Source organism: Microchirus variegatus (genome assembly GCF_963457635.1).
Source record: "Microchirus variegatus genome assembly, chromosome: 7".
In the NCBI taxonomy this organism is placed as follows: Eukaryota; Metazoa; Chordata; class Actinopteri; order Pleuronectiformes; family Soleidae; genus Microchirus; species Microchirus variegatus.
Window position 1 is genome coordinate 18015186 of NC_139808.1, and position 16388 is coordinate 18031573.

Here is a 16388-nt window from a genome sequence, read left to right on the forward strand (position 1 = left end):
CTTTTATGGAGGAAGTGAGATGTTTCACCGTCTAAGAGCTCTAACCACTTGAAAGCAGCTGATTACAGCCCTGCATGGACACACAATCCTGCTATAGCTGGACAAATGAATGAATAAGTGAACAAATAAAAGCATCTTGACAGAAGTTAATGAAGGCCTTTGTTCAGACAGTTGTTCAACATCAGTCAGCTTCTATCTCCTCTTACCACCTAAATAGCTGGCTCAGACAAGCCTCACTTCAAAATGTTTGTCCCTGTGCCACGGTGTCATGACAGGCTGTTCAAATTGATATGTTTGGTGTGCTTGTGGTTTTGCCCTTGGTAACACTTAACACGGGGCATCACCCTATTTCTGCCACAGACTAATTGGCTGTTTTACAAAAAGGCCTTTGTCTGACTTTGTACCCAACGGCCGCATTGTCTTTGTGTCCTCCTACAGAGAGCAGTGTCCTGCAGAGTCCTGTCTTCACCAAGCAGCCCGGCAGCATTGTGTATCCCGTGGAAAACCTGGAGAGGACCAGGGAAGTGGTGTTCAGCTGCGAAGCCCAAGCAAGCCCACCTCCGATGTACCAGTGAGTGTGTGACTGCGGCGCCGCATCTGTTGCAGCCCTACCCTCAGCCCCCTGCACATTTTCTCCTCTCCACTGATTCTGCTGGCTTTTATGGAGCTGACAATGTCAACACCCTTCAGATTCAAACAAACAATCCCTGGCACATGACATCATCTTGTCTTCCAATAGTCTTGTTTTTTGGCAGCTGTGAATGCCAATAAGAGAGAACTGTTCCGTTCCCTCAAATCCTGTTGTGTAGTTTTTACCAACTGAGTCAATAAACCTTCTTTCACTCTAAAATTAGCAAGTGAACTCGCCTCAGAAAGGCAATTATCACTATTAACCAACATTACCAGTGGTTCGTCTTCCAAAGTAGTGAATCAGTATGAACACAAACACATTTGTTTTTTTAAGACGCGCAAAGCAGCTGTGAGGGAAATGTGGTGCTAATAATTCATTGTCTTTGTTTTGATTTTTCTTGGTTTAATGTTCTTATTAATTCAGTGAGCCTGGTCGTCTCTGCAGCTCCCAGGTTTAGTTGCTTAGTAACAATGGACGCGGCAGGAGTTTAGCGCCTTGGTTAAAAACACCTCTGGCATCTTCCCATAATGTTTCATGTGTTTTAAGGGACTGCCTGTGAACTGCCCCTAATTGTGATCCAAGTCAAAGCCAATAAAAACCTGTGTGTATTGCACAGTCATTTGACTAGGGGACAAATGCTGATTAAACTGGTCAAAAACCTATTTAAACTCAGGATTAAACAGGTTATTGGATGGTGTGTGGTAGCAAACTCCTCGGCTATAGTGTCACATAAAACACCACAATAAAAAGGTTAACCAGAATCTTTAAAATATGCAAGTAAATATTAAAAAATTCAAAATAAATTCTAAAACATAATACAACCAATTATAAATGAATCTTAGGCAACTACATCATCCCTTACGTTAAAACATGGGAACATAGTAATGTTGGAGTCATTCTCAAATATACATTGCAATGAATACATACTGTATATTAATCTGCAGCTGTAATCCCTAACATAAGATATTTAACTATTTGTGGAACATTCTCTTGAATCTACAGTGCCCAGCCCAATGTGTTTGTGTGTGTCACTATTACAGACCATAATGTTGGCCATAATAAAACATACTGTCTAAATGATACACATTCTGATTGCTTATAGTAGATCTTGGGCTGCCACCATTAAATCATCATTATCTGCACTAAAAGTGAAGTAGTTTATTGTTGCCAATGGGTAACCAGGGGCATTTCAACTGAACTGAACCGAGGCAAGCTGGTGGCATTGGGCCTAATTAGGGGATTTCCAACCATGGTCTCATTGTAGTCTCTTGTACAATACCGATCATTAAAATTAATTTCCCACAAAATTGCTGTGGAATAAGCAGCTGTTCCTGGGGGCCCCTTTCAGCTTAGGGCCCAAGGCCGTTGCCTGATTTGCCTCTATCCTGTTGCTGCACTACTGTGACTAACATGGTAATAGGGACTGCTAGTAGCTCATGCAGCTACTTTTCATTGTACAGATTCACCAAATTGTGAGAATTAAGGGCATACAAAAAAAGCAGGGATCGGGTTATGCCCTGAACCTCAATCAAAGACATCAGTGCATGATTTTACTCTGTTTTCAAATCACCCTACACGTAATAGGATCAATGGTGTCAGGGTTAAGAAATAAGAGACATTACATCTGTAATATTTAGGGGTGTCCCGATTATCCAAATCCGCAATTTGATTTGATTTTTGATTTTGAGGTCTACATGGAGTGATATAATATCCATCATTTGTTTGCAATGTACCACACTAAGGCATCATTTTCAAATGTAAATCAATACATACAAAAGACGATAAGCAGTCAGTTGGTAACTAACCGTAAAAAGAAGAGAAGTCATAGAGAGTCATGTGACTCTGTGTTGCTCTGAAGGTCCGGCAATCCGGTTGTTATCATACATGGAAGGCAACACCTTCTGGTTTCAGTACACTAATTAAATGCTTAAATCCAGGGTTTTCTTATTCACTGAATAAGGTTGCGTGTCAAACACACTACAAACACGCCTGTACCGCTAGTTATCACTTGAGTGTGCGAGTAGAATTTTAAGGTTTTGCTCCATATGAGGGCAGAAGAGTTGCCTGAGTTAATGGCATTTTGTCGATGTGTCCCCCCAAATCAGCAGTTGCCATGGTTACTATTAGTTGGCAGGAGCGTTGAGTTATCCGGGAGGAGGTAACGTGTCGTCGTGCTACAATGGCTACAACCACAACACTGTTTTTCTCCCCTCTGACACCCTAGCAGGACATCACACTGGGGGCGCAGTCAAATCCTTGATTCCACCTTTGCTTTGGAAGGTCGAGATTGTGACATTGTTTTGATCGATTTATTGTGACAGTAATATCTCAGACAGTATTGAAATATCCTTTCACATTTTGTTTTGGTTTTTTTCTTTCGGATGAGACAATATGATAGGAAATTCAGTATGGGTTTTGGTCTGATAGTGGTTAAATTCACTGGATCGTATGTCAGGAAAAGAAGAACATCAAATTCCCAATTGTACATTGCTTCATTAAGTACAGATTGTAAAACTGTGGGCTGTTTATTTTGTTCTTAGAGAGAGCAGAATATCTGCTTTCAAAATAGTTAGTAGTTAATAGTTCAATCGTGGTGAATGTATCAGCACAAAGGTGTCGTTAAAAGCTTGGTAATTTAAAAGTTGTATTAACTGCATCAAACTGATATTGGCACTCAAGGTTGTGATAATAGTACCAAACATGGGATCCAAGAGAAGAGGTAGTTTTATCTTTTTAATCCATTTTTTTACGATTGTATAATATTAAGATATAAAAACATCTCCAAGAGATCCTAAAAGTAGTTATTCATGAGTTAAGTGGTTCTCCTGAAAGTTTCACAAGCTTAAGGGATGTTCAGTCAGCACAGTTAAAATTACTCATTGCTCAGGCTCAGTCATGAGTCACAACAATGAAGTGCACAACAGAGATTACTTATCTGTTCAGAATCTCTTCTCATTCTCGACAGTTTAATCTCCACACTCTGCTTCTGCTGTAAAACTAGAAGCCAGCGAGGGTCTAATGTGACGAAGCAGCAGGGGAGCAGCTGCACTGATGGTCAGTTCAACTCTGTTCTTTTTCTCACATATATTGAGGCCTTTTAATACCATCTGTGACTTCACAGTCAAAATGAAGACAAAGCAGTGTCCATATTCTGACATGGCTGTTGCAGTCATGTCCTGAGATTCTGGCCCTTTCTCAATGCCCAAGTACGGGAGTACACGAGTACGATCTCTTCAATTGGAACAGCGGTGTACTTCCTTGTTCTACTGTTTGAATGGCGGTTGGCGCCAAGCACTTAAGCCTCATTACCGCCACCTACAGTGTTGACGAATGATCATATAAAATACTTTTAATAAATGCATATATATTGTTGTTATTTTCACATATTAAATATTTAACTTAATGTGTTAATTCATTTTCATTAAAATATACAGTACCATGTGGAAAATAGATTAATTAGAGCAGCGTAGAGTAATATATATATTAGACTTATATATATGTACACTATATATACACACACACACACACACATACAAACACACACATACATATAATATATCTGTGTGTATATATAATGTATTTAAAACTGTGTTCCGGGGCAGAAAAAATATTTATTTCAGGTTTATATTTGTATTTTATCCTGCTCTGTTCCGCCGAAATGCATTCTGCTGCGGTGCGAGAACACTTGAGAACCGTACTCACTGCTCGCGTTCTTGAGAATTGAAACAGAACTTGGATAGAGGCTGATGGCGTTTTCACAAGTACAGGAGTACGCAAGTACGGACAACTACACACCAATATGGATATTGAGAAACGGGTTCTGTTTTCCTTTCATCCTGGTTCCAACTAGTGCCAGGATTTCTCTTCTTATTGCATTATCGTGAGACAGTCTAGGCTCGTTCATCCTCACAAATCAAGCCAGAGGCGATCAGGTTTAAAGGACAGAATTAACCGCATTGGTAACTCTTTATTTTGATCGTCCATTGTTGGCTCTCTAGTAGTGATCAGCAAATTAATAGATGAGTTGTGCTTCAGTGTTGGTCTACAGATTCAGAAGTGAACATCAAATCATAGATTAGTTGACATCTCTGTTGACAATAAACAGACTTTTATTATTGTCCATAATTATGTAAATGTGTGTCAGGACCATCAAATTAAAGTGAAAAACAGTTGAGAACAGTAGGTATAAATAAAAAAAAAGTGTTGTCTGGTTATTTGTGTGTTTGAGACTTCCAGTTGAATTCTAATAGAGAGTCAAAAATGGACTATCAAAATAAAGTGATTAATCCTATTTAGTGGTGGATATTTTTCTTCTACTCCCTGCCTAAAACATGTATTATGCGTAGCCTGGGAAAGCATGCAAAGCTCTGCATGCTCCCAGCACAAACATTTTTCTCCTGCAGAGTTAAAAGAGCCCTCCCCGCTTTACCTCCCGCTCGCCTGGACCATCAGTCTATTGGAGGGCTGTGGTGTTTGTGTAGCGCAATTTGTGGGAAGTAAAAGTTTGAGTCAATCATGTTTGCTCACTGAAATTGCTGGTGTGAGATTTGGAAGGATTGGTACATTTAATACTTGGGATTGATCCAGCTTAGAGGATGACCTAATTTGCTGGTTTCTGTCAAGGTCGCTGTGCAGTCCCGTCAGAGTGGCTGCTGCCTCGGTTTGTGCTGCAGCAGCTGAGTTGTGTTCAAAGTTTCATTAATTGCACATCAAACGACAAAACCTGTGACAGCTTCAGCTGCAGTGTTTACGTTAAATGCCGGGAGCAAAGATTTATGTTCAATATTGTCTACACTAAACCCAGACAACAAAACAAAACATAGACAGTTTTTTTTTTTCTTTAATTAGGGGGGGAAACGGTTTCATAATAGCAAAACATAACAAACAAACAAACAAAAATCACATCTACTGAAGTGGTTTGGCAAAAATCTTTTAATAGATCCGAAGTGTCTATGATGAAGTAGGATTAGTGGCTTAGTGAGGTGTATTGAGTCTTAAGCCAGAGATTTCCATGTCTTAAAGGTGGCTGTCTTTTAACCTGGCCCCTAGTGGCTGAAGTTGCCAGAATGATTACCAAGACCTTTACCTGTTGCTCCTCAACATAAGTGGACCTACCTGTTCTCACTGGATGGGGCGATGTTATGAACCGTCTTTAATTGAACACAGAAGCATTTATTTGTCTTGTAAAAGCACATCATATGAGACTGTGCTCTTATGCTAAGATGGACCTGAAAGCCTATAGTGTTTATTAGTCAATGACTCATCTGTCAAAATTAATTTGACCTGAAATATATTTTATAGTGTAGTAGCCAAAAGGTGATTGATGTAATTAATTTAGATTAATAGCCGAGCTGCTTTTAGCTGGATTTATTTCAATATTGCGGTTGTAGCTTTACACGTAATAACCCAGATTAATAAAATGCATCAGCACAAACGTCTTATTAACTTCTCAGTTGTCTGAAAGGGATAAAAAAGACTGCATCGTAATCATATTGGTATTGATGGATACTTAAGTTACTTTTTTTGTTTTGCTTTGCTTTGAATAGTGACTTTATTCACAGCTATGGAGGGAATAGGCGAGATATTGCAATTGTCTATCAAGCCTCGGACCACAGTTCCAAGCTAGTTTGACACCAAACCAAAGATGTTTATTTTGATTGTTAGTGTTGTTTTTTTTTATCAGAGACTCTGTGTATTTAACTGAGAGAATGTGGGCACTATAAGAAAAACCTCAATCTTTTCCGAGCTTAAATGGCTAACAAGAGGTTACTCGCTGTCGCTAAACCTAAACACATCCATAAACAGGAATTATCATCACCCTCATTTCATCATTATTAGCCATAAGCTCTATAAGTGGTTAAAATGTAATTGCTGAGCTTTGTAGACAAGGCTGATATAAATACACATCATCACACATGCTTTCTTTAGGACATTTTGACACCTCATGTCCTCAAGTCGGTCTAATTCTGTGTCAGAGGAAAAGATCAGCTTTTTGGCAAAAATACTTATTGGCATTCCTACGAGAGTCAGATGACAAGATGGATGCTGCTCTCATATCAGCCTGTTAAAAATAAGGCGACAAATGTGAAAAGTACAGCTCAGCAACACCAGCGTTATCAGTGTAAATTAGAGAACGTGTGAAAAAAATGTCGCCCACATCCAGTGCCAGCCTCTGAAGCATGATATGATGTACACAGAAACACAACACACTCAACTACAAAAACATTGGACAAAAACAGACAAAAACTACTAATCCATTCCCACTGGTCAAAACCTGTAAAAAATAAAAATAAAAAAAATAAACCTGCATGCAGTCATTGGGGTGAATGCCAATTTGGTCGAAAACCTATTTAAAGCAATGGTGGAGAACCTCAAGGCTGTTGACTGGGCCTGTCCAAAAAATTGATATTTACTAGTGCTGTCAGTTAAACGTGTTATTAACGACGTTAACGCAAACCCATTTTAACTGTGTCAATTCTTTTATCGCGAGATTAACGCTCTTTTTGGCCGAGCAAACTTTGTAGTCAACTAGTAACGTTATAACAACTACAACACCACACTGGATCTAGATAGACCGGAAACAAAACATCAGACACGCTGCGCGAGCCGGTCAAAGAGTAGTCGGCTCACGTAATTAAAGAGTAAACGTTCCGTTTTGAGCGGATGGCGAGCGCCTCTCCGCTAGCTCCTTTAGCTCGGGTTAGCTCGTTACGGCAACAACACATTAAACCACGGGAAAGAACGGCTCTTTATTCACAAAACTGGGGGTGATACACAGATGCTGTTATTATTGTGCGGCTCTATCACAATGAGAGGAATAACGTAAAATATGCAGAGCGACGGTGATATTCGCCTGCGGCTCGCTAATGTAAACAACACATTACTTCCTGCTTCACCTACGTACCTCTCGTACCTCCTACAGCACACACACACACAGCTCCTCACACACACACGCACACACGTTACACACACCAGTTTAGTCTGTAACATAGATTAGTTTGTCTGCCAGGGTGGTTCAGTCTGTAGAATAAGATGTGTAATAATGTAATAATTCATCTAAAATTATATTTTGGCTTGACCAAATATTATATTATAAATATTGTGTCTTGAAATTGCAGTAACTTGTATTGCAATTTAGATACATTTCGATTAATTGTTCAGCCCTAGACAACAGTATATGCCAAAATATGCAAATAACATTTACACAAAGCAAGCCAATCCACTTTTTTTATGTTGATAAGAGTATATAAATGAGGAAAAATAGTGGTACAAAAGAAATCAAGGAACACTTAGAATAGATAAAAATGTGAGATTAATTGCGATTGATCGCGAGTTAACTATGACATTAATGCGATTAATCGCGATTAAATATTTTTAATCGTTTGACAGCACTAATATTTACCTAATTAAAAAATATATACAAAAACACATATGGGGGACGTTTTGTGTGGCAAATGAAGATGGTTCAAAATTGCAAACAAAGACAATTTTTGTTCCCAACACACAGACATTATGACAGAGGCAACGTTATGCAGGGTTTTTTGGTGAGCAAGCTAATAGCAAAGGAACTACAAATTTAATCCAGGATGAGGCATGATGAAGCTTTGTTGCTGTTGCTGTGCAATGGACAAGATAACATTTAGCATTCCATGCCAAAACTACATTTTGCTACTCTGCAAGAACAAAAGCCTGCTTTTAAATCTGAATATGCGGGCGAGTTTGCAAAAGCCACATCGTAATGTATTAAAATGTGAAAGTAGCTGATGTGACAGAAAGGTGACAGCACAAAAATATTATGCTGCAGAGGAATGATGAGTGCAAAGTGACAGGACACCAACCTGTATTACTTCCATTTTGAGAAGATTCAAACTGCGGTTTTGCGTCTCTGTTTGGGATGACCTGCTGCTGTGAACAGTTCTTTTCAAAACTGACTCCCACAGAGACTCATTTCCACTCAAGACTGACTCACCACACCTTGTTGTAGCGTCGTCTTTAGCTCTTTTTGACATCAAAGGCGAACAGTTCCTGCCAAAACACCATTTAAGCAGTTTAGTATCATACATATAGTTAATAATTCAGCATGGCCTTCAAAGGGTTTTGTAAAAACTTAAATAGCCTTTTTTTAGAAAACTGCCCCACCCCTAGCTTTTATTGTATAAAATATTCAGACATAAGAGTACTGTATATAAATGCTTTGTTTTTAGTGGTTAGGGTTAACACAACCCCAACCCTGTGAATTCATGCTGATGAAAGCCTTGTGTCAAAAAGTATTATTGGATGATCATAGCAACACTTTGCTCCTGGGTTACTTAAACAGAGGGTAATATTTACCTTGCCAGGATCCTGCTCACAAATCCTCCCACCAGCACATGTGAAAGGTGTTGTACCGTTGTTAATTACTTTGACTGGCACATGTACAATGATAATCAGAGTCAAAAACACTTCTGACAACACCTATAGCTCTGAGGGCACACATCTCTGCCACCTCTTCATTTATCCAGATCTACGGCTGAAAGATTTTGAATTGTGATTATGTTGACTGGAATTGTGATTGCAATATGATTTGCGATATCAGAGGGAATGGTAATTTTGACATCATTATTCTCATTTTCATTTGAAAAAGAAACGAGGACTGTATGATATTTGTGCAGATCTGTGAGTGAATGAAGATGTTTTTCTTCAGCCTGTAGAATACAATATGTATGGATATATATTGCGATTTTGATAACATTTCAATTAATTGTTCAACCATCCAGATCCACATTAAAGGTTACCTGTTCACTGATGTTAGCACTCCACATATGCCTCAGTTTTGCGTTTTGCATTCTTGAGAGGAGGGGAAAAAAGTGAACCGCTGAAGGAGATACATAATACATACAGACATACCAGCAAAATATACATAGTAAACCAGTCTGACAGTCAAAAAGAATAATTTCAACTTTTTATATTCAACTTTTAGTGTTATGTTAACACTAAATTTATTTATTCAACAAGTCAAATATAACACTAATCCCAATTGTATCTTGTACTAAAAATGGTGTCAAATTGACATGTTCAGTGTTACTTTCGTACTGCAACATGTGCTGCGTAGAAGAAGGCAGGTGTATGAGCACATCAGTCATTTTGAGGTGTAACAGGTGATGCTACCTCGTGTTAAACTTCACAGTTTCTCCTGACTAGTCGGACTACTAGTGGGGTAGAAGTTCAGTTTGTGCTGTCCACGCACACCCAACGCACAAAATCTGGGCTGCCTGTGCGTTGATGGCACAATTTGCGTCATGCACACGGTGCTTGGAAATATACCAGGGCCTTAATGTTACATGCTGAACCTTGAATGAACCCATACTCTCACTGGAGTCTCGCCGTTACTGACCAGTTAATTCCTGACCAGTGGATGAAGAGCAACAACAGCAATTAAGCCTGTAGAGACAACATGGGTGGTGTTACACTTACGTAACATAGCTTCGGCTGTTTCTATGTAGGGCAGGTCATCCACCTCAGAAAATAGTATGTTTTTATGAACCCATTAAAGCACCAGGCTCAAGAAAAGCAACAGACCGCCTCACATTCACAGCCTCATGAGCCAGATGGTGCTGTGTTATGCCACTTTCTGTGTGGCCTGTTGTTACATGATTGCATAAAGCATGTGCCTCACAAATGGAACCGCTGGCCTGTGTTCCAGCATAAATCACTGTAAATAGAATAATTAAATAATCTAGTTTACATGTGTTTGATGTAATCTGTTGCTCCAGACGTGGATATACCCGATTTCGGGAATCCAAAGTTCCTCCCATGCTGTTTCTTCTCTTCGTTGCACTACTGTTTTCAATTTATTTGATGTTTCAATGTTTCATATTTTGAATATCTGTCACTTAGCGGCTTCAGCAATGTTACCTAATTGGCTTAAAGCAGCAAGGGTTACCATTGGGAATTCAATTTGTCTCAGAAGAGCAATGGCATCTTTGCGTTTGCAGTTACCTTTAAGGACCACTGTTTTTAACACCTACATACGCATTCACAACGTAGCACGTTATTGGAATTCCCACTATGTCCCACTATTTGGGTCAAATTCTTTGCCCTTTTAAGCATGAGACCTGACTGCAGACTCCGATGCATCAAAACATTTTCTCGGCTCAATTAGCAGTTCAAGTCTAATGTTTCGGAAAGGCATAGATAAAGATAACGGATCAACAACTCTCACAAGAAACCTTTTTCAAAAACATTTTCCACCTGTCACCTGATTAAACCTGTTTCAATTCAGAATTTCCAGAGTTTCTGTGGGGCAATTCCGACCCTGAAAAAGATGTATTCATTATTAATGGGATCCACTTCGAGAAAGGGGAAAAGGCACTTTCTTTGCCCAATACTGAGGTTTGGACCAACACTTCGCTTCATCCCTCGGTCCATTCTGCATTGTTCATTCAAGTCCAAGAAGCTCCTTGAATGTAAAACATTTATGCTGATTTTTTTTTTTTTTTTTGCTCCTGTGCTGCAAATGAATCGCTGCTGTGGTCCTGTGAGAAGGCAGCCAGTGTGTAGCCCCCCCCAACCCACCCCCTCAGGCTTTTCTCTATTGTATGTAGCAATAAGGCTCCAGAGAGAGTGTGCACTTACTTATGACTGAACTGGAGAAAGGCCATGAAAGACCATTGTGCTGCACATTTTGTCTATTAAAAGAAAAAAAAGTCTGTAGAGGCAGTTTGTGAGTGCGGCAGCGTCCAACCCACAAACATCCTGCTGTTCTGGAGACACTTCAGTCTGTGGGTAGGCGGGTAAGTAACACACTCTGACATTGTGTTTCATGTAATCAGCTCCTACTTGTGTATAATAGTATGTTGATTCTGCACTGACAGTGGCCACAACATTGTACAGGGTTGATTTTGATCAGCAAAAATAAGTAAATTGGTCTTATCATAAGCAGTAAAAGATGTAACACATGATGAAAGTACCATAGTGATAACACAACAGCATTGTCTTATGCCTCAAAGGCACCAAATTGGCACAACAAGAGGCGTTAAGATAGCGCCGCACAAAACAGCTTTGCACAACTTGCTTTTCTGTACAAAGGGGCTTGTTTTCCTCTACATCAAAGCTGCTTTCTTTACCAAGTGAAAAAAAATCCACTGTTTTCTCCAGCTAAGCCTGAAATTGTTGAGTGAAAATTAAAAGAAAAAAGAAAAATCAAAGCAGAAGGGAGTTCAGAACGTGTCTTTAAAGAAATAATCAACTGCCATATTGCTTTGGGCCCTAATCAGATTTGCATTAAATAAGGGACAAAATGCTCTGTTCATGTTCACGTGCACGTTATTGCTTTGATGGTTATACATCGCTCTCTATGTTTCACAGTTAAGTGTAGCGACAACTGTAGCTTGATTGCGCCATTTGTTTGAACTACTGTCTGTTGATGTAGAGGAAAAATACTGTCCCATTATACAAGCACTGGTAAGGAATCAGTTTATTTAATGAAGTGTCTGACTCACATATGTAGCAATATGCCTTCTTTCAGCTGGTCAGTGTTAGGCGGCAATTTTCCTGTTGACCTATTGTGTCACTGAACAAAGCAGCCGTTAACTTCAAAATATGTTATTCTTTAAGCCAGACAGAGCATTAATTCTGTCTCCAGGGATGCAACAATTAAATTATCGGAGGAAAAACAAACATGGCTTTATGATTATAATTAATTGTGTGTTTTTATCTGACATTACACTACAATTAAATCACAATAAAGCATTGTTAATTATAGATTTTTACTGTGTTGTCTCTAAAGTGGATGACATTATGCCTTTGTACATTCTGTTTCCTCTTATCCACCTCTACTATGTTGACTGCAAGTGACGCTTGAGCTTAGTTTGCTACCTTTATATGATCACATGCATTTGGATGGTGATGTTGAACATGTTGCAATACATTCTATCCTGTAGCAGCAACTGTTTTTCAGCTTGGATATGACCATCTCCTTGAACAAACCCCCGATCATTCATTCATATCCAAAATACTGCCATACCTGACTGTCGTTAGACTTAAGCTTTTTATGGTGAAACAATGCCATTGTTGAGCTAATATAGCCATGCAGCATGTATTCAATGTCAGGTGGCAAGTGTGTGGTCCATTGTTCCACGTACACCTGATATGTGTCATTTTCCTTACTGTGGAACTGTCGGAAAATAGAAAATACTGTGCTAAAAACTCTGTTCTGAGAGTGTGACCAGAAGCACTTGGTGAAGCCGAGCCTTTCTGGTTAAAAATCATAACATTTAATAGTGAAATCACGTAATATTCCAATGCCTAGTCTTGACTTTGTTGTTGTCTTCCTCCCCTGCATTCTGGTTTCTTCTATTGAAGTCTCTGGGCCTGATTTACTAAGATTCCAAATAGCGAGCGCTAAATTGCTTGCGCGAGCAGAAAGACTGCGCCTGTTACTGGATTACGTTTTGTGGGTGAACTACAAAGATTGCTGACGCAATTGACTAAAGGCGCAGAAGTGGTTAAGACCGCCCTATTTAAATGAGGATTTTGCGCTAGTGTTGTCAACATGGAGAAAGAGCAGACTCAACGGAAGCGCAGAATGAAATTTGAAGCCACTGAACAGAGAGCACAGCTGACGTTCTGCGATGAGCAGATAACTGAGATCAAGGCATGTGACGTCCTTGTTCCCTGGGTCCATAGGACCTTTTATTATTATTATTATTATTATTTTAATCCTGCGTCGGTATTTCTGACAGCTCCATCATTACCTGACGTATCAAACAAAGAAAACTATGGACTATGTATGTTGCCGTAAACAAAAAAAAAGAAGGTGCTGCGCTCTCCTCCTGACTCACCTGCAGCTCACTGACAGCTGCCAGGGAGCGAGTTCTGCTGTTTCTCTGAAGATTACACATAGGTCTAATTTCAATGGATGAGTGACTTTCTTGTCAATAAGTAAATAAATAAATAAATAAAGCGGATCATCACAACGGCTTTTTAGTTCCAGTCCGTCCCTGGTTTCATCTGTGAGCTGCTCTGGAAAAAGCGTAATTTCCTGATTTACAAATATAATGTAACTTTAAATAACCGCAGCCATGTGTGCGCACCGCTGTGCCAGTTAAGACCCGCCTTTCAAACGTGCTAAATATAGACGCAGAAATAAGCACCGCAATCAGTTTCAGGTTTGATAAATCACTTTGCGCGTGCTAAAATAACATATTTACATTTTCTTCTCCCATCACACGCAAAATATCGTGTAAACGCCCCATATTGCATATGCATTAAGGCAAGAACGCTAAATGGGTTGCGAGTGCTATTTTGCCCGTCTGAGGGACGCGCTCCTCGTTGCGCCCTGTTAGTAGATCAGCATCAACGCAGATCTGCGTGTGCAAACGTTTTTGCACGCGCAAAGCTTTAGTAAATCAGGCCCTCTGTGTGGTAACTGTTGAACATAGTCCAGGTGAATGTATACATGCAGTAGTCATTCAGCTCCCAGTTTAACTTGATTTTGTACAGTTTTAGTTGGACTCAAATGTGTTTTTAAAAGTTTGGTTTTAACTGAGCAAACACAAAAATGGGTCATTTAAATACTGATTGGCTACACTACAACCATCTGAGCTCTTCTTTTTTGGCCCAGGTCGAAAGTAAGTTATGTCTTGGAAGTGTTTTTTTCTTATTTTCCTCCCATCTGTGTTTTGTTCTAATAAGGTGCATCTGTGTGAAAAGATAGGAGAGTCTGTTGCCATTTTTAGGGGAATTATACCCTTCGCTGATCACTCTTAACACCAATGATAATCGTATGACTGGAATGCATGAGCTTCTGAAGGCACGGTTGCAGGCATTAGTTTTAATTGTTGCGCCATTATGATAAAGCAGCATGTTTATGCACTTTGACTGGGTTCTGGCAAGATGGATGGCCTGCAATGCTATCTATTCCCAGGGAGTCAAGTCCTTGGCACCATGGAGGTTCAGTGCTGCTTAGATTAACACTAAGCTGGAGGGCATGATTTCAGGGCCCACTCCACGTTTTATTTCTTTCTCGTAGAAAAACAATCAAATACACCAATCATGCTCCTCTGCTTGTAGTCTGAAAAGCTTCCATCAACCCGCTTTACACTCAACAATATTAGATTTCTTCATTTACACGTTAGACTGTCTCCATTCATGTCATTTTGTCTTTTCTTCAGGTGGAAACTGAATGGCACAGAAATCAGCCCCAAATCTGGATCTCACTACAGCCTCTCAGGAGGAAACCTCAGAATCAACCATCTTAACAAAGACCAAGATGCAGGAACGTATCAGTGCCTCGCCTCCAACTCTTTTGGGACCATCGTCAGCAGGGAGGCCAGTCTAACCTTTGCATGTGAGTCTCAATTTATTTGTTTCAGTCTCTGTCTCTGTAGGTACATTTGTGTGTGAAAAAGCAGCTGCTAGAGTTACACCTATTTTCTGCAGAATAGTGTGACTTCTGGTTTCCTCGGGAGGTATGAGCTCCCTATGAGTCATCACTGCAGATCAAACATGAACATGAAAAAAAAAAACGGAAAACCTAAAAATCAAAGTTTATCAATGCTAAGCAGTGGAATACTCTATTTCAAACTTCCGTGCGTAACTTCTGGTGATGTTTGTTACTGTTGACTGTTGATTATTCTGTCTCTGTTTAGTCTTTCAATAGACATCCACATTATTTGTATTGTCTGTTCTTCCTCTGAAAATGACTGAGGGAGTGTTTGTGTGTATACAGCAGCAGCACAGTCGTGGGTGGGGACAATAATAATGTATCCCATCAAGCTTCTTAACCACCAGGTTGTCTCTGTCTATCTTGACATTAAACACAGAGTCATATGTGGCTTTAGTTGACACTTTTATTGTTTATATATAAGTCACATCTGATTGGACCACATACTGAAGTCACAATGGAAAAACAAATTGGATATGAGTCACTTCTGCCTGGTAACTTAGCTCAAATGAGTAATAGGGTTGCTCTGTAAGTATTGAATTGGTGAATAAGTAACAGTTCATTAACTAAATCTCACTGAATTAACACCCGGTTTCTAAATCTAAATCTTTCTCAATTTGACAAACCAAGTGAGAATTTCCACCTGATTCTTCCTTCTGCTCAGCAGAGTATTTTAGTGCCTTCCAGCTTCATTGTTTAGTTTTTTATGGCCTGAAACTCTGGTCTCTCATCTACCTCATTCCCAGATAAACACCAGCAGACATCACACAGACAGTGTCAGCAATGTGCTGGAAAAAAAAACAAAAAACAAAGAAGCTGTTCACCAGTTAAGAGCCAGATATTTCCCTCAGGAGTAAGTGGAGAGTAACAATGCAGCTAAAAGAAAGTGAGAAATGCATTCATCGGTTTGCCACAAACACGACTCACTGAATGTAAGGGTCTGCAGGATATGATTTGAATGTACAAGATATTTGTCTATAATTTTAACATTACACACTTCAGTTTTAAAGGCTGGAAAGAGAGCCCTGCATAATTTTTGATATAAATTATAAAATGTCTTGTGGGCTCTGTGAGTTTCCGACCAGTGTTGAGTAAGTTCCTTCAAAAATCTAATATATTTCATATTACTGGTGTTTATAAGTTAGTTACATTACATTAAACTAGTGCTGGGCAGGATACTGGTTCCTGCTGGAAAACTGTGTTTATTTTTTTTTTTATGATATGAATTTTTCATAAACTGCTCTTGCAGGTTCAGGTACTTTCACATTATCTTCAACTTCTAGACCCAATATCCATTTTTATATCCACTATTACATTATCAACTCAGCCTAG

The 16388-nt window shown here is 39.4% G+C and overlaps 1 protein-coding gene across 1 annotated transcript in view; it reads left to right on the forward strand.

The window, feature by feature from the left end:
* cntn4 (contactin 4) overlaps positions 1–16388 on the forward strand; it is a gene marked incomplete at both ends in the record, with an annotated part of 203519 nt that overhangs the window by 53896 nt on the left and 133235 nt on the right. The window contains 2 exons of the mRNA XM_083892325.1: positions 439–571; positions 14785–14960. Coding sequence (XP_083748451.1) covers positions 439–571; positions 14785–14960 — 309 coding nt within the window. The remainder of the gene's footprint in view (positions 1–438; positions 572–14784; positions 14961–16388) is intronic.